At 30.3% G+C, this 24519-nt stretch overlaps 2 protein-coding genes across 4 annotated transcripts; both read left to right on the top strand.

The window, feature by feature from the left end:
* Positions 1 to 6: 6 nt before the first annotated feature.
* On the top strand, positions 7 to 11971 carry LOC111429148 (protein fem-1 homolog B). Of its 2 annotated transcripts, XM_023064980.2 has the most exons (6): positions 7 to 462; positions 585 to 768; positions 824 to 1035; positions 6330 to 7360; positions 10787 to 11010; positions 11072 to 11971. In XM_023064980.2, the coding sequence occupies exons 1-6, from the start codon at positions 343 to 345 to the stop codon at positions 11230 to 11232; spliced, it is 1932 nt and encodes a 643-aa protein (XP_022920748.1). In that variant the 5' UTR covers positions 7 to 342; the 3' UTR covers positions 11233 to 11971. The 2 variants fall into 2 exon arrangements, with proteins under 2 accessions (XP_022920748.1, XP_071053900.1); XM_071197799.1 differs by lacking the exon at positions 11072 to 11971 and having other exon boundaries at positions 6330 to 7356; positions 10787 to 10914.
* Positions 11972 to 17846: 5875 nt separating this feature from the next.
* LOC111429149 (uncharacterized) lies at positions 17847 to 24186 on the top strand. Of its 2 annotated transcripts, XR_011641016.1 has the most exons (4): positions 17847 to 18021; positions 18076 to 18145; positions 18228 to 23469; positions 23523 to 24186. XR_011641016.1 is itself a non-coding variant. In XM_023064981.2 (3 exons), exons 1-3 carry the CDS (start codon positions 18007 to 18009, stop codon positions 19496 to 19498), a joined length of 1356 nt encoding a protein of 451 aa, XP_022920749.2. In that variant the 5' UTR covers positions 17847 to 18006; the 3' UTR covers positions 19499 to 24186. The 2 variants fall into 2 exon arrangements, 1 of the variants encoding a protein (XP_022920749.2); XM_023064981.2 differs by having other exon boundaries at positions 18228 to 24186.
* Positions 24187 to 24519: the final 333 nt, after the last annotated feature.

The raw sequence follows: 24519 nt of genomic DNA, 5'->3' as shown, positions 1-24519 counted from the left end.
TGAGGTTATGTCAACTGTTAAAACGTCAATTTTTACATCATCAAATTGTGAAAAAATACGATTTAAAACATTAATTCTTAATAAGTACCAATTTAATTGTTTTTTTAAATGATTCAAATAGATATAATATTTAAATCGTGCGCCAACAACAAGTTATTGTATGACAGACGCGATCCCGATTTATTTTTTATTCAACATATCACACGTTGTGTTCACGAATGAACTACGTCAGGATAAATCGGGAATAAAACGAGCGTGTGTGTGTAAATTCGTTCGTCCGTTCGTTTCCTTCGAGTCAGTGGTTCAAAATAGAATTTTAGGGTACGATGTGCCATTGAAAAAATGAACGAAGAATCATTGAAAAACCGCGTTTATTACGCCGCCAAAGATGGAATGCCCATAGCGCTTTATCAATTATTAAGCGATAAAACCAAAGAGGAAGTTAATAAATTATTAAATGAGGTAAGATTCGGGAATATTTTAGAACATATTTCGTGAAAAACAAAATACCTTTGTTTCAAAACAGAACAATGGACACTGTTTCTTTTGTTTTAACTTAATACAATAAATTTTTTCTTTTAAAGACTGTATTCGAAGAAGATGGACAACAATGTACACCATTAATTGTGGCTTCGAGATGTGGGCACGAAAAAGTGGTGAAAATTTTATTATCAAATTTTCAACCCGATTTAGAAATAGAAGGTATTGTAAAGTTTGATGGTTATGTTATCGAGGGTGCAAGTGCCTTATGGTGTGCAGCAGGAGGAGGTAAAAATAGCTATATATTAAATTTAATTAAATAATAATTTTTAATCATTTTAAGGTCATTTAAATGTTGTAAAATTGCTAGTTAAAGCAGGTGCTGATGTTAACCATCCAACGAGAACTAATTCAACTCCATTGAGAGCTGCTTGTTTCGATGGCTGGCTTGATATTGTTAAATACCTTACTGATCATTATGCAAATATTAATATTGCGAATAAGTATAATAATACTTGCTTGATGATTGCAGCTTATAAGGGGCACTTAGATATTGTAAGTAAATTTGTTTATTATATATTTTTGTTTTGATGGAAATGTGAAAAATTATTCATTGAGAGAATATAATTTAAAAATCTTTTAAAATGAATACAAAAATATGAGAAAAATGTTGGGTTATTGATTGATTTCATTGATTGACATCCGGTTGGGGTTTGGAGTTTGAATTCTTCATTCATATCATGCTCCAGCTTGGTCACCACTGATTTAGAGCTTATAAATAAAAAATGGTAATAATTGAGTCCAATCTTTTTATGGATCTAGTCTTTATGGTCCATTACTAAGGTTTTATGTATAAAAAGTTTTTCTCCATCGCTTTTAGTTTTTGTGTTATGATTGAGTTCATTTTCGAAAATCAACAATTTTGATGTTTAATCAATTTAGAGTTTATAAATAAAAAATGGTAATAATTGGGTTCAATCTTTTTATGGATCTAGTCTTTATGGTCCATTACTAAGGTTTTATGTATAAAAAGTATTTCCCCATCGCCTTTAGTTTTTGAGTTATAATTGAGTTAATTTTCGAAAATCAACAATTTTTATGTTTAATCGGTTTAGAGCTTATAAATAAAAAATGGTAATAATTGGGTTCAATCTTTTTATGGATCTAGTCTTTATGGTCCATTACTAAGGTTTTATGTATAAAAAATATTTCCCCATGGCTTTTAGTTTATGAGTTATGATTGAGTTAATTTTCGAAAATCAATTTTGATGTTTAATCGATTTAGAGCTTATAAATAAAAAATAGTAATAATTGGGTTCAATCTTTTTATGGATCCAGTCTTTATGGTCCATTACTAAGGTTTTATGTATAAAAAATATTTCCCCATGGCTTTTAATTTATGAGCTATAATTGAGTTAATTTTCGAAAATTCAATTTTCATGTTTAATCGGTTTAGAGCTTATAAATAAAAAATGGTAATAATTGGGTTCAATCTTTTTATGGATTTAGTCTTTATGGCCTATTACTAAGGTTTTATGTACAAAAAGTTTTTCTCCATCGCTTTTAGTTTTTGTGTTATGATTGAGTTAATTTTCGAAAATCAACAATTTTGATGTTTAATCGGTTTAGAGCTTATAAATAAAAAATGGTAATAATTGGGTTCAATCTTTTTATGGATCTAGTCTTTATGGTCCATTACTAAGGTTTTATGTATAAAAAGTATTTCCCCATCGCCTTTAGTTTTTGAGTTATAATTGAGTTAATTTTCGAAAATCAACAATTTTTATGTTTAATCGGTTTAGAGCTTATAAATAAAAAATGGTAATAATTGGGTTCAATCTTTTTATGGATCTAGTCTTTATGGTCCATTACTAAGGTTTTATGTATAAAAAATATTTCCCCATGGCTTTTAGTTTATGAGTTATGATTGAGTTAATTTTTGAAAATCAACAATTTTCATGTTTAATCGGTTAGAGCTTATAAATAAAAAATGGTAATAATTGGGTTCAATCTTTTTATGGATCTAGTCTTTATGGTCCATTACTAACGTTTTATGTATAAAAAATATTTCCCCATCGCTTTTAGTTTTTGAGTTATGATTGAGTTAATTTTCGAAAATCAACAATTTTGATGTTTAATCGATTTAGAGCTTATAAATAAAAAATGGTAATAATTGGGTTCAATCTTTTTATGGATCTAGTCTTCATGGTCCATTACTAAGGTTTTATGTATAAAAAATATTTCCCCATCGCTTTTAGTTTATGGGTTATGATTGAGTTAATTTTCGAAAATCAATTTTGATGTTTAATCGATTTAGAGCTTATAAATAAAAAATAGTAATAATTGGGTTCAATCTTTTTATGGATCCAGTCTTTATGGTCCATTACTAAGGTTTTATGTATAAAAAATATTTCCCCATGGCTTTTAGTTTATGAGCTATAATTGAGTTAATTTTCGAAAATTCAATTTTCATGTTTAATCGGTTTAGAGCTTATAAATAAAAAATGGTAATAGTTGGGTTCAATTTTTTTATGGATTTAGTCTTTATGGCCTATTACTAAGGTTTTATGTACAAAAAGTTTTTCTCCATCGCTTTTAGTTTTTGTGTTATGATTGAGTTAATTTTCGAAAATCAACAATTTTGATGTTTAATCGGTTTAGAGCTTATAAATAAAAAATGGTAATAATTGGGTTCAATCTTTTTATGGATCTAGTCTTTATGGTCCATTACTAACGTTTTATGTATAATAGTATATTAAAAAACAAGTTTCGTAAGACACGTTTGAAATGCACGAATTCAAGTTGAAAAACGAGTGGCGAAGCCACGAGTTTTTTAATGAATGAGTGCTTTAAGTCTTATGAAACGTGTTTTTTATACTATTTTTTGTAATTCGCGTTTTTATCCTTTTTTTTTCTAAAAATTAAATAAATTTTGACAATGTAGCGAAATAGGTATATAGCAGTTGGTAACACCGTAACACTTGAAAATAGAAATTTGAATTGACAATTAGAAACTGTCAAAACACAAAATGTATTCACCTAACAAAAATGTTTCATGTACACCTCCCAAAATAAGAGAAATTGCTCAGAGTTCAATGTCCTCATCATTGTGGACCTTGTATTCGATGCTAAGAACGTGTTTAAACATCCATAGACAAAGATTGTGACATTGACATCTAGAAAAATTAATGACCCAATATCACCAACTTGAACTGGTTCCATAAAATGTTACTAAAATCTCATTACAGCATCGGATGCTGTAACGAGTCTCATTACAGCACCCGTTTGAGTGCTGTTATAGCTTTCATTACCGTCGCGAATTACAAAAAAAATATTTCTCCATCGCTTTTAGTTTATGAGTTATGATTGAGTTAATTTTCGAAAATCAACAATTTTAATGTCTAATCGATTTAGAGCTTATAAATAAAAAATAGCAATAATTGGGTTTAATCTGTTTATGGATCTAGTCTTTATCGCCCATTACTAAGGTTTTATGTATAAAAAATATTTCCCCATCGCTTTTAGTTTATGAGTTATGATTGAGTTAATTTTCGAAAATCAACAATTTTGACGTTTAATCGATTTAGAGCAGTAGTGTCCACTAATTTTTGATCAAAAGCTCAGATATTAGATATTTCAGATTCATGACTTTTTATGTAAATGTCTTGCCAAGATCGACCGAATGGTTTAAAGTAACCTTCCTTTTTTTGCTTTGAGGCTCAGATATTAGATATTTCAGATTCATGATTTTCTTGGCGATCGACATGTTGTATACTTTCTTCTTCCTTCAGGTCCTGTTCTTGAAACTTTCTTTCTAACTTTTCACAATAATTCTAAAAACAACAAACAAGTAGAAAGGAGTTTTCTTCTGCAGACCAGGTTTTGGTACCACAAAATAGGTACCATTTTGTGTAATTACAGCTGCACATCTTCTTTGCATACACGACAGAAGCTCTATGTACATATCTCTCGCGATATTCTACCATTCTTGCTTGGATAACATCCTTAATTCTTATAATTTATAACGTCTTTGGTTTTAGCGTCATAAACTCTTCTTTTAATAATTGCTCATAAGTTCTCTATTGGATTTAAATCTAGGCTCTGTGCAGGCCAATCCAGCACTGGTATTGCTTGATTCTGAAACCACTGCTTCATCAATATTCACCTATGGCAGGAGGGCGCATTATCTTGTTGGAAAACCATTTTCGAATAAATTCATAACGCCAAATTTTCCAAATAGGCATTCAGCTTTCCTTTTATTTGAACAATAAGTCCAACACCACGCTCGCTAAAACAACTTTATGTTACATACCAGTACACTTCCGCCGCCGAATTTCACTGTCTGTCTAGTATATTTTGGATGTAACTCTTTATTTGGAGAACGTCGCACATAACATCCACCATCAGGTCCGTATAGATTGAATTTAGATTCGTCGCTCCAAATTACGCAATTCCAGAAAGAGGGAAGAGATTTTTACGGTTACCAAGCGAAACCTTCGGTTTTTTAAACTTTGGCATCCCCAGAGATTGTTTTCCAGAAGTCGTTGTTTAACAGTCCTACTTAGAATGTTGACATCATATTCCTACTGCATTGTGTCCTGCTCTTATCTGTGAAGAAGTAGCGAAAGGATCTTTAAGCGCCTCTCCAACAATTAGGGAGTCATCTCTTTTTGAGGTTTTTCTGCGTCTTTAGATCGGGCAATTTTATTTATTTTTTCTCTTTTTCAAATATCTTCCATATTAGACGTCTTTCTCCCTCCGTAGAACTTTTTTTGCGTCCTATCTCAATGATGTTTAAACAATTTTCGTTGTTTAAATTGACTTAACTGACGTTTATACTGCTTTTAAATCAAATTCAACTGTCAAATATGAACAGACATTGCCAACGTCAGGGTGTGTTAATTAAAATGCCAACTTAAAGTAAACATATTTATAAAAAAAAACTTATAACAATTTTAGCAGTGATAAAATCTTACTACAACGACGCCATTACAAACGATACAGTATAAGCAGTGTATATGTTTCTTAAATTAACAATTTTCATTGATAATAAGATCTTAAAAAGAATATTTTAATGATTAAAGAAATGAAAAGTCAGTTAGGGATTTATTTTATTAAGGTTGGTATTAAATGACAAGAAAATGTGACAATTTAAATTTTAAAAAGTTGAAATTTAATAATTATTTTTGAACTATTATCTATCTAAATCACTTTTAAGATATGTTATAATTCTATAATATAATTAATTATTATTAATTTTGTAAATGAAACACGAAGACGCCCAAATTTATTTTTTTAAAAGTGAGGTTATGTTAACTGCTAAAACGTCAATTTTTACATCATCAAATTATGAAAAAATACGATTTATTATAACAATTTAAAACATTAATTCTTAATAAGTACTAATTTATTCCTTGTTTTAAATGATTCAAATAGATATAATATTTAAATCGTCCGACAAAAACAAGTCTTACTCTAACTTAAATTGATATTTCTGGATCTAAGTATTGCTCTATATGCAGTACTCAATATTATAGGATCATCACCTCCTTACAGGCCTTAACTATTGTATTGTATTAACTTATTCTTTCCAACTATATAGTTAGGTTATCTTTCCAATAACAACTTGACATTTAAATAATTTGGTTGGTCACAATGAAAATGAGATTAAAAAACCCTAAATTTGACATATTCTTAAAAATTTAAAATGTCAAAAATAATTTTGGTGTAAATATATTGAGAAAAACTCGTTTTAAAAGATTTTAAATTTCCTATAATTGAGATTAAATCAAAAAAAAAGTCTTTTAATTTATTAATCATTTCGAAAACTTTAAATATACATATTCTAGGTTAGTTTTTTATTAGAAAACGGTGCAGATCCGAACGAAAAAGCAAATTGCGGTGCAACAGCGCTACATTTTGCTTCGGAATGCGGCCACATAGTCATAGTAATGGAGTTACTATATTATGGGGCACAATTTTTTGCAAACAACGTCGGAATGACCCCCATAAAACTCGCCGCGGAAAGAACGCGTAAACGCATCGTTGAATTTTTCGTTGAACAGCCACAAATATCGAAAGAAGAAAAAATCGAAGCGTTAGAACTTTTAGGAGCTTCGTATGCTAACGACAAAGACAATTACAGCATCGAAAAAGCTTACGAATATTTACATAGAACGATGGAAATGAGATACAGCGATCCGGATAATATAATTAAAAAAAAATTAATGAAACCGATTCCCGCGTATGAAAATTGGGTTGAATGCCAAACTTTAAACGAATTAGAATCAATTCGAAGAAATGCTAACTCAATTCACATGGAGGCTTTAACGATACGCGAAAGAATTTTAGGTAAAAGTAACCCGGAAGTGCCACATCCTGTGATATTTAGAGGTGCCGTTTTTGCTGATAACGCTCGATTTGATCGTTGCATCCAACTCTGGTTGCACGCTTTAAATTTACGCCAAATGAATCAAATCGCCGTCGTTAAAGATCTCCTACGATTCGCACAAGTTTTCTCGCAAATGTTACATTTAGGCGTTGAGGTAACCTACGGGAACGTCATAGAAGTTTTAGCGGCGGCTATCGTCGAATTAGAACGGAATAAAGCGAAATTAACGAAACAACAAGAAGAATCGAAAGAAACTCCGGAAAGTATTTTAGAAGAAATCGAAAGTAACATGATAACCACGCTGTATATATTAACAATTTTAACTAAATTAATTAAAAAATGTAATGATGCTCAAAAATTTAACATGAATCGAATGGTTTTTATGTTAAATCAATTAAACGTTACATTGAGGGATGGACAAACATTTTTACATTTAGCGTGTAACGCTGAAACTCCAGTTGATGATTTTCATACAAACGATGTTTGCAAGTAATTTAATTATTAATTAAATAAATTTTTGGTTTGATTACAGTTTACGAAAATATGCCACTTTTTGCAATTTACAATTATTCATGCGATTATGGCAACAATTTTACAACTACTCTGTTAGCTGATAACAACTAAATGCACCATTTGAAAGCTTGATATTTTCTTTATCTAAAACCGTTTTTTTTTTTTAATTTATACAGGTTGGTCAGAAATGTGCGTCAAATTTTCTTATCTCGAAAAGTCGAAAAATTAATTTTTTTAAATGGCAACCTCACTTTTCTTCCTCACCAGCGTGTTATATGCTGAAAAATAAGGAGACTTTGTAATTACATCCCATCATATAGACTCAGCTCGTCGTGACAGACCGTGTTATAGGGTGGTTCAAATTCGATGTCCGAATAGGCATGATCTCGTTTTTCGAGAAACTGCTAATGCCGAAAACATCAAAGCGCTATCGTCTTTTGTTTTTCCCCTAGAGGCCAAAACAGAAAATATTGTAAAACCAAGAAGTGCAATTATCTTGGTTATTATTATAGGTGACTAACTAAGACATTATATGGACACTTTTTTACAGAGAATTTCATGACAAAGACAAAAAAAAAATTTTCCAAAAATTGAAACAACCGCTGATTACTCGCTTATTAAATTCGTTATTTTTTTCTGATTACAAAAATATAGGGTTTAACAGGTCTGTTTCTTATTGTTTTAGAATAAAGCTAGAAATAAACTTTTTTTTAGTGTCGTTAAAGAAATTAAATTTACAGTTTCCTGTAAATTATAACTAAAAATTAAAAAAAACATTTCTGATATTTGAATCAAATACATTTGTTGAACTATTTAATTTATATTTTTTTTATACAAAAGTTGGAATAGATTGCATCATTTCACATTTTTTATTAATATTTATAGTATATTATTATATGAGCATATAATGAGGGCTATATGAATAATAGCTCGTTATATGCGAGTAGAATACTATACTTTGTCCACGACTATTGAAATTGATTCCAAAATTTATTTTTTAAATAAACTTTTGAATAAAGTTTAAACGTCAATGTGACACTAATTCAATGTTACTAACTGTAACCAACTTCACAACAATTTGTCAAAATTAAATGTCAATTCTATAAAACGTCGTTTTCTTTACGAAAATTAATTAATTTATGCTTAAATTATACGAAAAAGGAATTTGTTTAGGTTTATTATCAAATATTTAGAAACTCCTAAAAAATTGAATTAAATTGACGTTTTTTGAAATTTTAACGTTTCAAATAGTTATTATTAGTCTGTCAAGTTGGTTACCCGTTAATAATGATTATTATTCACCGCTATTATTCACTCCGTGAAAAATGACTACCTTTTTGTTTTAGAAAACTCACTCATAAGGTATATATTATAAGGTAGTCATGGACAAATATTATTAATTATTATTAAATGACTTAATAAATTATTGATAGATGGCGGTCATATATATTTTTTTATAAAGTCCCTAGATTTACAAAGTACCGCGGTTCATGAAGCCTGTTTTCAAACCAAAATGGCGGTTTGACAACTTGTCACTGCATCTCACCACTTATTTACAAAAATATTGCCGTCTTGTTGCCTTTGGAGTTGCAAAAATAGCAGTAAGAAGGGCTTTCGACTCTTAACAGTACCACGAGAAAAAAGAATGGAGTTTTAGCGTAATATTATCAATAGAACGACATAGTTTTAAATTTCCCGCTTGACTTTCGAGCCAAAATGTCGTCAAACCGCGGTACTTTGTAAATCTAGGGATAATATAAATAATAATAACATAATATAAACAATAATTTTCTGAAGTGTCAAATTAAAAATCCTGTTTTTTTAAAGATGGATTACGAAAAGTTTAACATGTTAGAATGTTACATATTAGAAAATAAAGTAAATTTTACATAAATTTGTAGTAGAATAGTTTTTAGTTATGGTAATTTACAGGAAACTGTAAATTTAATTTCTTTGACGACACTAAAAAAAAGTTTATTTTTAGCTTTATTCTAAAACAATAAGAAATAGACCTATCTAACCCCATATTTTTGTAATCAGAAAAAAATAACGAATTTAATAAGCGAATAATCAATCGGTGGTTGTTTCCATTAAAAAAACAAAAATTGTCATATCTCAAAATGTAAAACCGAAAAATTTTTTTTGACTACGTCATTAAATTCTCTGTTAAAAAGCGTCCATATAATGTCTTAGTTATAATACTCCACCTATAATAATAACCAAGATAATTGCACTTGCTGGTTTTACGATATTTTCAATTTTGGCCTCTAGGGGAAAAATAAAAGACGATAGCACTTGGAGACTTTTGACATTAGCAGTTTCATGAAAAACGAGATCATGACATGTAAGCTACTTTTCTTCTAACTCTTATAGTTTCCGAGATAGCCTATTCGGACATCGAATTTGAACCACCCCTGTACAGTCACAAATGGGACTTAACTAGAAACAGAAAAATCTATAACGTTAGTAGTTTTTGGCCAAAAACGTACTTGTGCAAGCCACGCGCTTATACACCACTAGAAAGAGCAGAAAATTTTCGATAAGATACATATCGTTCTAGAGTTTTCTCCTGGTCATATAAAAAAGTTATCGAGCCGAGTAAGGTTTAAAAATGGCTAAAACGTGTTAATTTTGTAGTTTTTGACCAAAAAAGGTATTGTGGAAGCGCGTTATCGCCGCGTATTATACACCACTAGAAAGAGCAGAAAATTTTCGATAAGATAAATCTGGTTCTAAAGTTCTGTCCTGGTCATATAAGAAAGTTATCGAGCCGAATATGGTTTAATAGTGGCTAATATTTTTGTAGTTTTTGACCAAAAACTGATCGCTGCGTGTTATACACCACTAGAAATAGCAGAAAATTTTCGATAATATAGATATGGTTCTAGAGTTTTCCCCCTATCAAATAAAAAAGTTGTTTAGAGGAAGAGCAATTAAGCGTTTCTGCGTGTACGGATGTATATTAAGGATGATTTAAGCATGACGCAGATAGATATTGACCGACAAAAACCCGGATTAAGATAGTTGAAGGAGCGCTCTTTCTGACTGTGATAACAGTTTTTTAAAATTCGGTTTGATAACAATTGCACAAGGGCTTGAAGTTTGGTAATTTTGAGCTATTTTAAGTACAGAGCGGTGTTCGTCATTCTTTTATTGATCTTAATATCAACTTATCGGCAGACAACAAAGTTTTAGATAGAGATCTTTCTCTTTCAAATGGTACATTTAGTTTTTCGCTATCTCTAATAATAAGGAAGATATCACCTAAGAAAGTAGAGGCTTTTTTATAAATAGTGACTGAAAGTTGTGGTTATAATAATCGTAAACTGTTTAATTTAACCAAATTTTTTTATAAAAATAGTCCTCAATAATAATAAATTAAAATCTTACAAATATTATTAGATTTCCTTGTGCGGAAACAACAAGATTATTAATACAATGTGGTGCTAATGTAAACGCAATGGATAACTTTCGTAACACTCCGTTACACGTTATTGTACATTATCATAAACCCATATCGGATTTTACAACATTACATGCTATTATTATGGATTTAACGGAAGCTGGGGCTCACGTGGATTGTGTTAATAATAGAGGAGAAACTCCACTTGATTCTTCAGTAACAGGTAATTACTTTAAAACTTAATTAATTACAATTAAAGTATACATAATATTTTTCTCTTAAAGGTGTTGCCGAAATAATACTTAAAACTCAAGCTAAATTGAGTTTAAAATGTATAGCAGCGATGGCTATAAAAAATTATAATATATTATACAGAGGACAAGTTCCATTGGCTTTAGAGTCGTTTATTGAGATGCATGGTGCAGGGTTAATGAAAAGACCTTAGTTAAATTGTTATTTATAGATAAGAAATATACGTAAATAATGCAAAGAAATGTTTAAATAATTAAAAGTATGTTGTTTTAAAAAAAACTACCTGTTGAATGTTCCAATTTGTAAGTAAGTTTACAGTTTTGGGTTGTGCATAGATTTAAAGAAAGCTATTAATTTATTATTGAAAAATTAAAAAGATATTGGGAAATTCTTGAAATTATTTAAATTAAGGAATTTAACAACGGCACTGTGATATGAGATAAGAAAAGTTTAAAGAAACTGTATATTTCACAAATTGTATAATATTATATGTACATATTACGAGGAAATTTAATGAAGAAAATGCTTCCGGAGATAATATTATTTAATACAATTGTTTCAACGCTTACAATTTAAATTCGGTTGTAAATAAATTAGATTTTTTTATTATATACTAGATCAAATTAGATCAATTTACTAAAGTGATAACTCGATTGCTTACAACAATGTTTTGGAACAAATCTTTTTTATAATTAATTTATTTTATCGAAGCAAATTTCATTTTTTTTTTCTTTTGTATTCTATGAATATCATTTTTATGATGTATTTGAATCATCTTAATTAATTTAATTTTTGTTCTTACCTTTGCTATCTCAACTTATTAAATGTAAAGAAAAATGATCTGATATTTATTTTCTATTAAGAACGGGAATCGAGTAAATTATATTTTTTTGTTCTGTACTTTTGTATTTTAATAAAATGTGTGAATAAAACTACCTGTTTTAATATTTCTTCTCCAAGATCCTTATGCCTGATGGCGTCGGATTTTTCATTCCTCTATCCACTTCTTCCAGTTCTTGGCTAATTCCTTTATATCTGCTAGAGTTTTTATTCTCTTCTTCCTAACTTCTACTATTCTTTCCTCCCACTTCATCCCTTCTTTTTCTTATCCTTATTCTTTGCTTCAATAACATTTTTTACTATTGTATTATGTTCCATTCTAATTATGTGGGCGTACCACTTTAGTTGCTTTCCACTTCCACCCTTATTTCCTCATTCCTTCCTCACCTTCCACTTCGTCTTCCTCACATTTTCCATAAAAATTTAATTTTCATTGCTGTGATCTTTCCTTCTTGTTTATTTTGGAGTGTTCATCATTCACTGGCACATGTTAATATTGAGACTGCCACCGAGTTGTACCCTTTCAATTTTATTTATCTCCTTCTTCCCAAAAATTGTTCTGTTTAGAGTATGTTTTTGATTTTATCTGGTTCGCGCTGGTTAACACGAATTCTTTTAGTTTTTGATTTATTCGATGTTTATTAATTATTTATCTTAGACGATGAATACGGCGTGATGCCAGCGAAACGAATTTTTTGCTACTAACTCATTTTTTTTTATTTGTTTGTATCGACGAACACTAAATTTTCAAAGCATACTAACATTAAAAAATTGAACAAAAATATGAAATAGGCAACCCAAGTTGCAGGTAACAATAATTCTAATTAATCTAAACAGTATGATATACGTTTATTTTCCTTATTCTTGCATTTTCTTAGAACTTCAGATGGAATCCACAAAATATACATTATACTTGCACATTTTATGTTTTCTGGATTATCTTAATTAATAATTTTTAACGATTTTACTTATAATGTTACACAACATTACGTAATCATCAGCTTCAACACTATGTTCGTTTGGGCAATTACGTCAATGACTACACCTATGTATATCAGGGGAAGGACTTCATATCAAAAGATAGCTGGGCAAACACTTAAATAATCCTAAATCCTATCTTTTAATATTAAATTATTTTGAACGAATGTTCTATTTATATGTAGGTACAGGATGGGCAAATTTGGGTGTTATTATAGGCTATCTCAGAAACTATAAGAGATACGAAAAATGTAGGTGCCATGTCCCGGTCTCTTTTTTCGAGACTAATTCAATCCCGCAAACACCAAACCTCTATCTTCTTTTATTTTTAAGTTATAGCCAAAAAGTCAAATTTTCGTGATTTCAAAAAATGCTCATATTTCATTTATTTTTCAAATTAGAGGAATGGGGTTGATACGTTCTTAAGACACTTTTTTAAGTAGAACATACTGCCGTTGAAAAATTTTAAAAATATTTGATGATTTTTGAGATACAACACAAAGTTGTATTTTTTTAAGTACAAACTATACTTGATTATGATGTTAATGAAAAGAGAATATTTTTAGCTCTCCAATGATGTATCGCATGTATGATGTATTTGCGGAAAATAAACGTTAATTTTCAATTCAATACCTAATTACTATATGGTTTTGCACGAATATAACAGAAAGTTGGTCTTGTACCATTATGCAGGATAAAGTTGGTTTTGTACCAACGAATAAAAACTTTGAATAGTTGATTTAAATTTTTCATGTCCGTTAGCACCCTAATACATAAGCATTGCTTAAAGGCTAAGTAATGCTTAAGTAGTGAATTTGCGTTGCATCGTCAAGTAACCCGTTCTCAAAATCAATAAGACGTTCTCAAATATAAGTATTTGAAATCCAGTGCTTAAGTTGTTCTCAAGCGCATACGTCAAATAGACATAACCGCACATAACCTATACGTTAAAAAAGTAATAAAATAAAATAATGGATCTGCAAATTTTCGACGACGATTTAGATGTTTTGGAAATAATTGATTTTGGTTTTCCAAAATTAATATACACAAGATCCAATTATTTCCACGAAATGGACGAATATAATTTTTTTAAAAGATTTCGTCTAACAAAACAAAGTTGTTTGTATGTTCTACGACAAATACAAGAAATTATAGAATTTCCGTCTAATAAGTAAGTAGTATACATTATTTTAGATTATACTTTTATAGGCTGAATTTAGATTATTTTAATACTACTTGTTTTGATGATACGAACAGTAGAAATGTTATTTACATGGTATATGTCAAATGTTAACTGACATTAACTTGACAACACGAAAAACCCTAAAAAATTACTAAAATTTATAAAAATAACTAAATTTTATGGCGTTGTTGCCAAATAACCGATACTTAAACGTTACTTAGTTGAGCATTGTATATGTTGTGTCGGTGCAATAGACATAAAATTTAAGTTCTTCTTAACTATAAGAACTGCTTAACTAAGTTATGCTCAACTATGTAAACGGTGCAACCGGGCATCGTTACTATTGTAACTAAGTGGCATTTAACGTTTTCCTCGCTTACTATAATTAAAATTTTGAATATTAATCTTTAATATTTTAGAATTAAAAAATAACGCTTATTTTCCCCAAATACACCATGCGTGCAATACATCATTGGAAAGCTAAAAATATGCTCTTTTCAGTAACACCATAATCTATTATAGTCTGTATTTTAAAAAATACAACTTTGTGTTGTTTTGAGATACAACTCAAATATTTTTAAAATTTTTCAACGGCAGTATATTCTACTTAAAAAAGTGTCTTAAGAACGTATCAACCCCATTTCTCTAATTTCAAAAATAAACGAAATATCAGCATTTTTTGAAATCATGAAAATTTGACTTTGTGGCTATAATTTAAAAACAAAAGAAGATAGAGATTTGGTGTTTGCGGGATTGGGTCTAAAATCAGTACAACACTTAGGAGACTTAACTTTTGGCAATGGAGTGACTATAGAAATCTTCCAACAGTCAGGGAAAACGGCTTCCAAGAGACATGTATTAATGATACACTTATATGTATATCTTGAGGGGGAAGATACAGTACAAAAAGGTAAAGGCATAAAAATGTCTTGTTAAAAACGAAATCAGTTTCGATGATTACTTAGTATGTCTGCGAGAGGACAAAGAAATGCACGTCGTCCAAAAATTGTTTCAATCGCGAAGCTACCAAGTATCAACTATTGCGTAAACCAAAACTGCACTTAGTTCTCGCGACGACAAAAGATATATTATTCTGGGGAAAGTTGATATTCTACACTAGGGACATTGGTGCATCTCATCATGGTGTTAACAGGTGCAGATCAAATTAAACTTTCGTTATTAGACAATACAGGGTCATCCACGACGACCGTCCATTAAAACTTTACAGAGTTCTGGCCAAAATACAAATTTGAAAATTCAGATTTAAGTATTATCAATTGCGTTCTCTTCGACTAAAATATTTTCAAATATCTAACACTTCCGGTTATACCGGAAATCGCCACCTACTTTATTTTTTTTAAATGGAACACCCTGTATATTTTTACATATTTGGATTTGTCTGTTTTCAAGGTTTATGAATGACTTTACTTTTTGCAATTTGATTCGGCCGTTCTCTAGTTATTCGAATTTTTCTAGAAAAATCTGCTCCAGCAGACATTTGTTCAAAAACTCAGTGAACACTCGATTTTTGGGATATCAATTTAGGATTCAGAACATGCTTAAGCAACATGATGGAGTATGTTTTGGTGCCGAGTATGGCTGTCTAGAATGTTTGGTCACTTTACTATGGAACGTTACCTCGAAACTTGGAAGTACCATAACTTCATTTCTTTAAATGGTACCCCCCATATTTTATTGCTTAGTCGTCTTCGGTGTCTCATTTTACATCTTTTATATCCCATATGTTCTATACCTAACATATTTAGTTTGGGAAATAATTAGGGTTTATTGAAAAATGTACACAAATATCGATATTTAACCTAGTGTGTCATGACTACCTAGTGCGACCTAGTGAATAACCGAATGAAGTGGAGGTTTGAAAATTTGCAGACTTGTGATGTTTGATGCCAGCTTTTTAACTAAAGTATTATCAGGTTCCGGGTACTTGTGGTTACACCGGAAGAGGTGACAATTTTCATATTTTAAATGGAACACCCTGAGTTTTATAACATTTTTCAATCAAAAATGTCAACTACAACGTTACTTTTTATAATGTATAAATCATCTACTTTGACCGCCGGAAAAAAAATTTTGTTTTGGGAATGTTGTTGTGACTGTTCTCAAGAAATGCCACGTTTCGAATTTAGTAATGAGGATTATTGGAATTTGATAATAATTTATGGAGAGTGCAACCAAGTAATTGGGCGTACGTGTCGGCTGCAACATACAGGGGCCTAAAATTGAACAAAAATTTCAAAAATGTAATGAAATACAGGGTGTTCCATTTGAAATATGAAAATTGTCACCTCTTCCAGTGTAACCGCAAGCACCCGGAACCTGAAAATATTTTAGTAAAAAGCTGGCATCAAACACAGAAGTCTGCAAATTTTCAAAAGGCCAGTTCATTGCCATTATTCATGGCACACTAGGTTAAATATCGATATGATATGTGTGCATTTTTCAAAAAACCCTAATTATCTCCCAAACTATAAATGTTAGGTATAGGACATATGGGATATAACAGATGTAAAATGACACACCGAAGGCGACTAAGTAATAAAATATGGGGGGTGCCATTTAAAAAAATGAAGTTATGGTATTTCCAAATTTCGAAAAGTTAACGTGCCATAGTGAAGTGACCAAACGATCTAGACAGCCGTACTCGGCACCAAAACATACTCCATCATGTTGCTTAAGCATGTTCTGAATCCTAAATTGATATCCCAAAAATCGAGTGTTCTCTGATTTTTTTAACAAATGTCTGCTGGAGCAGATTTTTCTAGAAAAATTCGAATAACTCGAGAACGGCCGAATCAAATTGCAAAAAGTAAAGTTATTCATAAACCTTGAAAACAGACAAATCCAAATATGTAAAAATATATAGTGTTCCATTTAAAAAAATAAAGTAGGTGGCGACTTCCGGTATAACCGGAAGTGTTAGATATTTGAAAATATTTTAGTCGAAGAGAACGCAATTGATAATACTTAAATCTGAATCTTCAAATTTTTGTATTGGCCACAACCCTGTAAAGTTCTAATGGACGGTCGTCGTGGATGACCCTGTATAATTGCCCAAGAATTGATAAGGCAACATTATTTTGGAGCCTGTCTACCAACATCTTTAATGTTTTGCGATGAAGCAAGAAAATTGGGGTATCAGCCGGAAACATTGTTTGGTTATATGAGACATAAGGACCTACACGAAAACCTAACGAAACCTACTTCACCTATGAAGAATTTGATGTTAGTCCTATCGATGAAGCAAACACAATTATCCGCCGATTATTTTAAAGAAGCTCCAGAAAATCTGTTGCGGATACGTAAATCGATAAAGCGTAGGGTAAATAATTTGTTTGGTTTTAGCCTCAAGTCTCTCAAGACGGCTAGAACGCACATAGCTATACCACTTCGAAAGTTTTCTGCAGACTTGAGTAAAAATCTCGTATTCGTAGTTTCTTCCGTTGGTGTGTAAATTTGAATTATATTCACCTTTCCGTTTAGGTCAATTCTCAATTCCAGAATTCTTGAATTTACTCTTATATTTAGTTCCTTTGTTATAATTATTTCTACTCCCTCCTTGCTCCATGTATTTTCTTCGACTCCTGAGAAGTATAGACTAATTGTTTGATAATAACTTTAACTAACATTAAAATAAAGTATAATTAAGGAATTAAATTAATTGCAAAATTATTTCAATAACAAAGTTGTTTATTTGAACTTACTTTCAACAATGATATCACAAAAAAAAAGATAAAAACAGTCATTATTACTGGTTCTCTGTTCAAACATTAAATATCATTAACTGCCTTTCTTGCTACATCACAAATTACAATGACCTTCGGTCTGTTTCAGTGAAAATGAGTCGGGAGATGAATATAAAAGTTTAGTTTTAGTTTGGTGGGCAAAAGAATAACGCTAAATCAACAAATTATTACTAAAATTGATTTAAAACTTTAATAATAAATAATGGAGAAAAATAATGTAATTATTCAAATTGTTAAATTGATAAAAATTAATTTTTTTAGTTCCTTTTAGATAACATTGAATGAAAGTTTAAGCAGCGATGATAAGTGTGTCAAGGAAAAAGGAGATTCTTGTAGTCCAAGTAAGTTCACTTGAAATAAAAATGATAAAAGAAACCACTCAAATTGAACTCTATAATTGGTTGCATAACTTATTTTTTAAAGATGATAATAACGAAGAATATCTCATCACAAAAGAGGGTGAACTCCTCCCAAAAATACAAATTAAACTCGAAGAAGTAATAAAATCGAAAGGAATAACAAATTTTACGATTGATGTATCAGCTGGGAGTTCTGTAGGAGATAATTTTTTAGGATTTATAGGCAAATTAGTAATTAAAGGAATCGATAAAAATAATAAACCAATCACTTTTAATTGGATAGTAAAAACAGCACCAACACAAGATATTTTCAGAAAAGTGCTTAAAATCGAAATTTTATATACACGAGAAATCTATGTCTACACGAAAATTTTTCCAATTTTTGAACGCTTTCAAAAAGAAAAATCACTTCTTTCGCCATTTAAACATTATCCAAAGATAATTTTTTCTTACCTCGAACCATATTGTGAATCATTTGCAATGGAGGATATGAAATCGATCGGATATATTATGAGAAATCGCAAACAAACGTTAGATTATAATCATGTTAAATTCGTGTTAAAAACGTACGCTAAATTTCATGCAGTTTCTTATGCGCTAAAAGATCAGAAAATTGAAGTTTTTAATGAATTAAGAGAAAACACTAAAGATTCAATGGTTGAAGCTTACGCCAAAGAACTCGCAGCGGAAAATATTAATAACTCAATGCAGCAAGCTTTAGAAACATTAAATAAAGAAAGTGACATCGAAGTTTATGAAAAGTTTAAGAAATTAAGTGAAAATTTTACTGAAGTTTATTACGATCTCATTTCAAAACCAACGGAGTACGGTGTTATCGGACATGGAGATAGTTGGATCAACAATATGTTGTGGTTATATGATAATGAAAATAACATTAAAGATGTTTGTATTTTAGATTATCAATTGTGTAGATATGGATCACCAGCATGTGATTTATCTTATTTCATATTCGCTACTACGGAAAAAGAATTAAGAGATAAATATTATAACGATATGATAATGTTTTATTATTATCATTTATGCCAGCAAATAATTGAAATGGGAAGTAATCCCGAAAAGTGTTTACCACTTTCACAATTAAATGAAGAGATTAAGCGATTTTCAATCGTTGGAATGCATTATAGTATAATGGTTTTGGGATTTATTACAAAAGATTCCAATGAAATTCCGAATTTAAGAGACGGCAATAAAAAATTGGAAGATTTAGGAGTCGAGTGGAAAAATAAAGGAAAAAATCACGGGGAATATTGTCGAAGAGTTAGAGATTGTTTACTTGATTGTTATGAAAAGGGATATTTTGAATATTATGTGTAAATTAAATTAATTTGATTTATTTTTAATTATCGCCTTAGTAATAATTATAATTAAATGAAAAGATTACAATGAACGATTATGCAACAAAGGGTATAATATTGTAAACAAAATTTGTTGTATAGAAAAACAATATAAAAAAAAAGTGAGATAAGCCGTTGGTCGAATACTAGTATTGTCGCCAAAAAGTAGACGTTCGATCAACTTTACTGGTGTCAATGGATTGTTGTTATTTCCACATGTAACTAAACTGGTTCCAGTAATCCATGCATGTGGAAACTTAACACTAGAAACTTTTGGCTTAAGCCCTGCGTCTCTCAAAATGGCTAAACCCAAATGTTTCTAGTTAAAGATCTAGTGTTACTATCTGGTGCTAACTAGCACTACCTAGCATTACCACTAAAACTAGAACTAAAAACATTTGGGTTTAGCCGTGCGTCTCTAAAGACGGCTAAACCCAAATGTTTTTAGTTCTAGTATTAGTTCTACTTTTAGTTCAATAAAAATATAACAACAAAGCGCTGAATAATAAGTAAAACTAGAACTAACACTAGACCTAGAACTTGAAAGTTTCGGGTTTAGCCGTGCGTCCTCAGACGCACGGCTAAGTCTAGTGTTAGTTCTACTTTTAGTTCAACAAAGCAAGTAAGTCAAGTACCAGTGGAGAAGGCTTATTCGAATTACCTAGCATTTCCAAGTTACACTATCTTTAAAAGTCTTTAACACAACTTTGTTGTAGTATACAATAAGCTCATAATATTACAGCTTCTCATAAATACATATTAGGTGAAGTTATAGATGTTTTGAGAAATTAACCCAAGGTCGTGTGCAGCCGAGTCTCAATGATTATTAATATTATTTTTAATATTATTTGAAGCTGGTCATCATATTGCGGTACCTCAACTGTATCAAATAAAGTTGTAGATCTTTTGACTAATAATCCCATATAAAATACATTCATAGCGGTGTTTAGACATGTGGCTAAACCCGAATGATTCTAGTTCTAGGTCTAATGTTAGTTCTATTTCAGTAAAAATAGACAACAATTTAACTCTTAGTAACAATTAAAACTTTAATGAAAAATAATTTTGTAGTTCTAGGTCTAGTGTTAGTTCTAGTTTTAGTGCGAACTAGAAAAATTCGGGTTTAGCCGTGCGTCTGAAGATAGTGCAATAAAAATATACAACATAGTGATATCTAGCAACATCATGTTTGGACTCATTTTAATGGTTCTTTTTTAATAAAGAATACATCATAAAAGAACACCATGAAGTTGTCCATTTGTCTATTATATGATAACTAACTTCAGATTTAAAATGTCAACCTCAATTTTGACATATTTGTAATCTTCATTAAAAATCCTTTAAAATGAGTACAAACACGACATATTTATCTTCAATATTAATGAAATTATGGTCAACTTCCGGTTAAGTATGTCAACGTCAATTGTGACATATTTGTAATCGTCGTGGCAAATCTTTTAAAATGAGTACAAACATGCAACTTCCGGTTTGAAATGTTAATGTCATTTTGATAAATTCTTAATTTTTATACAATTTGTCACAAAAACAAAAATACAATAAAAAAATTAAAAATTAAGGTTGGTATTAATATTTAATAATGAATTTACTATCTTTGTTATTGTTGCTAACTTCGGGTTTGACGTTTTTTTATTCAAACTTTTTTGTTTTTTGAGATAAGTGCGTCATGTTTGGACTCATTTTAAAGGTTTTTTAATAAAGAATACATCATAAAAGAACACCATGAAGTTGTCCATTTGTCTATTATATGATAACTAATTTCAGATTTAAAATGTCAACCTCAATGGGGTCATACACGATTTTTTTTTTATTATATTTTCTGAAAGTTTGTATAAAAATATAGTTACCGTTATTTTTTTTTTGAATATTTTCGAACAAAATCATTGTTAAAAAAATTGTTGAAAATTTATATACCCATTTGCGCTTTTAAAATTCCCGCGTTGATGACGTACGTATCCACCTTTGCGTCTCCTGCTCCCCGCTCAAATGCGAGAAAGCGATGAACATCATTTAGGTTGTATTGAAAAGAGATAGAGTGTTTGTAGGTTATGTTTATTATGTTTTGTTCATGGATGTAATAGAGACACTCTATTACATCCATGGTTTTGTTTTGACACTGTCACACCGCAAGCGCTATCTAACGGACAAATTAACTTGTTTTAGGCAGTGCGGTTCCTACGTCACAGAAAAGCCGCGAAATTATTTCGTTTGAATATTTGCTATTTTTCACTTCAAATTACGCAAAATATAAAATTGATCAAAATATTTCTTTTACTTTGTGTTCATGCATATACTTGCATATATCGTTTGACGTAAAAATTTTCTCTAAATTTAATAAGTGTGTATGACCCCATTGTCTTTCGGCTTAAGCCGTGCATCTCTCAAAATGGCTAAACCCAAATGTTATTAGTTAAAGATCTATAGTAGACGCCACGAGAGCTGGCAGTAAATCATCATTTTCCGCTCTTACAAATGCCATACGTAGTTCACAAACCGCTAGAGAGTATTGTGTGTTAGAAAGAGATAGCATTAGTTTAATATGTCTGCTGTACAATTCAAATGACCACGTCGAAAAAGTACGTCTGTTCTTCTAAGGGATGTAACTCTATAATTATAACCTCAAATCGAAACGTCTTGTGAGCGTTGTCACGAATCTGTCAGTGTTTTCACAAGCCGAAAATGTTTTCTTTGAAAGGAAAATCATTAAATAATATTTTTGACAATCTTTGACATATAACCTCCATTACTAACATAACCTACATTTAAATGTATGTGGTGAAATAATCTAAGTCGTACGTCCATATCTTGATTCATAACATTTTAAGCGATCTGTCACTGCCAGCTCTCGTGGTTTCTACTATAGTATTACTTCTAGGTATAGCACAATAAAAATATTCAACCTAGCACTATCTGGTGCTAACTAGCACTACTTAGCATTACCACTAGAACTAAAAACATTTGTGTTTAGCCGTGCGTCTCTAAAGACGGCTAAACCAAAATGTTTCTAGTTCTAGTATTAGTTCTACTTTTAGTTCAATAAAAATATACAACAACAAATCGCTGAATAATAAGTAAAACTAGAACTAACACTAGACCTAGAACTTGAAACATTCAGGTTTAGCCGTGCGTCTACAGACGCACGGCTAAACCCGAAACTTTCAAGTTCTAGGTCTAGTGTTAGTTCTAGTTTTAGTTCAACAAGACCAGTAAGTCAAGTACGAGTGGAGAAGGCTTCGTCGAATTACCTAGCATTTCAAGTTACACTATCTTTAAAATGTCTTTAACACAACTTTGTAGTATACAATAAGCTCGTAATATTACAGCTTCTCATAAATAAGGTGAAGTTATAGATGTTTTAGAAATTAAAGCGAGGTCGTGTGCAGCCGAGTCTCAATGATTATTAATATTATACCAATTTGAAGCTGGTCATCATATTGCGGTGCCTCAACTTTAACAAATAAAGTTGTAGATCTTATGACTAATTAAGTCATAATCCCATATAAAATACTTTTGTTGGGCACTGTATACGAACTGAGAAGGGAACTGTTACATATGAAGTATAACAGAAAAATGAGCGCATTTGACCTTTTCTATCCAAGATAGATTTGCCAAGCTGTACATAAAAATTAACACTAATATTATAACAAATTTACTCGTTTCGGAAATTATAAAATAAAAGAAATGATGTTTTTGCAAATCAACCGTAGATTAAGTTTTTTTTCTAAATAACTTTCAATAGGGTCATCTATTCCACTCCAAAATCATTCACTTTAACTCTAATATTTACATAAATATTTAGCATCGATAGAGAACGAATACTAATTAAGCCTTAACCGAGTATATAAAGTGCGCAAAAAATAAATTTACTCATTAATAGACAAACGTTTCATACTAAAATAGTGTTGTGGTGAATAAAATAGAAATTAAAAAATGGTAATCTAAAGTATATAAACATTAATTTTTAATAAATAGAACATATTTTCTAGAATTTTCTCTGCGTAATAATAACAATATACGTAAACATCTTATTTACATTAGTTTTAACAAATCCTTGTTTAAATCTACGAAAGGATAAAAACGACGGTTTAAAAATATTCACATCATCATCTGGAATTCGGTCCGAAGGTGATATTTCTTTACTTGCGAGACGAAAAAGATCGATTAACAACGGTGGTTTTGTAAAACTCGACGATAACCAATTATACTCTGATGACAACGATTTAATTTCAAGTTTAAAGAGGAAAGTTTATCTACCCGTTTACTATTTTAGAACAAAAAGGTTCGCTTTAAAATCTAGAACAACTCGCTCTGCCGTTATTGAATGTCCATGGCAAGAAGGATCTTCGTCAACAAGTACAGATTTTTATCCAAAAAAACCGTCCGATAAGCAATCCGTTGATATTTTAATTGGAGATAACAGCGAAAACAAAAAAATTGATGAAGAAAATACAACTCAAGATTATTATAATTTAAGAGAAGTCGATAAAGAAGATGAGATAAAAAAGGAAAATCTATAATGTTTTTCTTATTTTATGTTTTATTTATTTATGTGAATGATTTTTTTTTAATTGTGTCGTTTATTAAAAAAATTAAGTTAATTTTATTTTTTTAACTTGTTAAATTAACCAAAATAAAAAAAATTAAATAGAAGCCTGTAAAATTTGATTCATTTTTTTGACAATCATGAACTTTCCGAAACTTCCATAAATCAGATAACAGAGCAAAGGGAGATGGCAATTAGGATGGGGAAAAGAGGACACAGAAAGGGTTTTCTGTACATATACAGTATGCAAAATCCGTATTCGAATACCCACCGAAATATTAGAAAATCACGAATTACTCAAGAAGGGTTGTACAAATTTCAAATATTTTTGATGATTTATTTCACTTAAAAGAGTAAAAGCAAAAGAAGATATGTTGGTTATCTCTGCAGTTCGACAACTGAACGATAAAGGACATTTTAATCGCTGTAGATATCAAAAA

This window comes from Onthophagus taurus, chromosome 7 (assembly GCF_036711975.1).
Source record: "Onthophagus taurus isolate NC chromosome 7, IU_Otau_3.0, whole genome shotgun sequence".
Taxonomy (NCBI): Eukaryota; Metazoa; Arthropoda; class Insecta; order Coleoptera; family Scarabaeidae; genus Onthophagus; species Onthophagus taurus.
This window is presented reverse-complemented; position numbering and strand designations above follow the sequence as displayed.

Coding starts and splice junctions, on each gene's coding strand:
- LOC111429148 (XM_023064980.2), top strand. CDS start 343: ATGAACGAAGAATCATTGAAAAACCGCGTTTATTACGCCGCCAAAGAT. Junction 463..584: donor TTAATAAATTATTAAATGAG/GTAAGATTCGGG, acceptor TTTCTTTTAAAG/ACTGTATTCGAAGAAGATGG. Junction 7,361..10,786: donor CATACAAACGATGTTTGCAA/GTAATTTAATTA, acceptor AAATATTATTAG/ATTTCCTTGTGCGGAAACAA.
- LOC111429149 (XM_023064981.2), top strand. Junction 18,146..18,227: donor AGGAGATTCTTGTAGTCCAA/GTAAGTTCACTT, acceptor TATTTTTTAAAG/ATGATAATAACGAAGAATAT.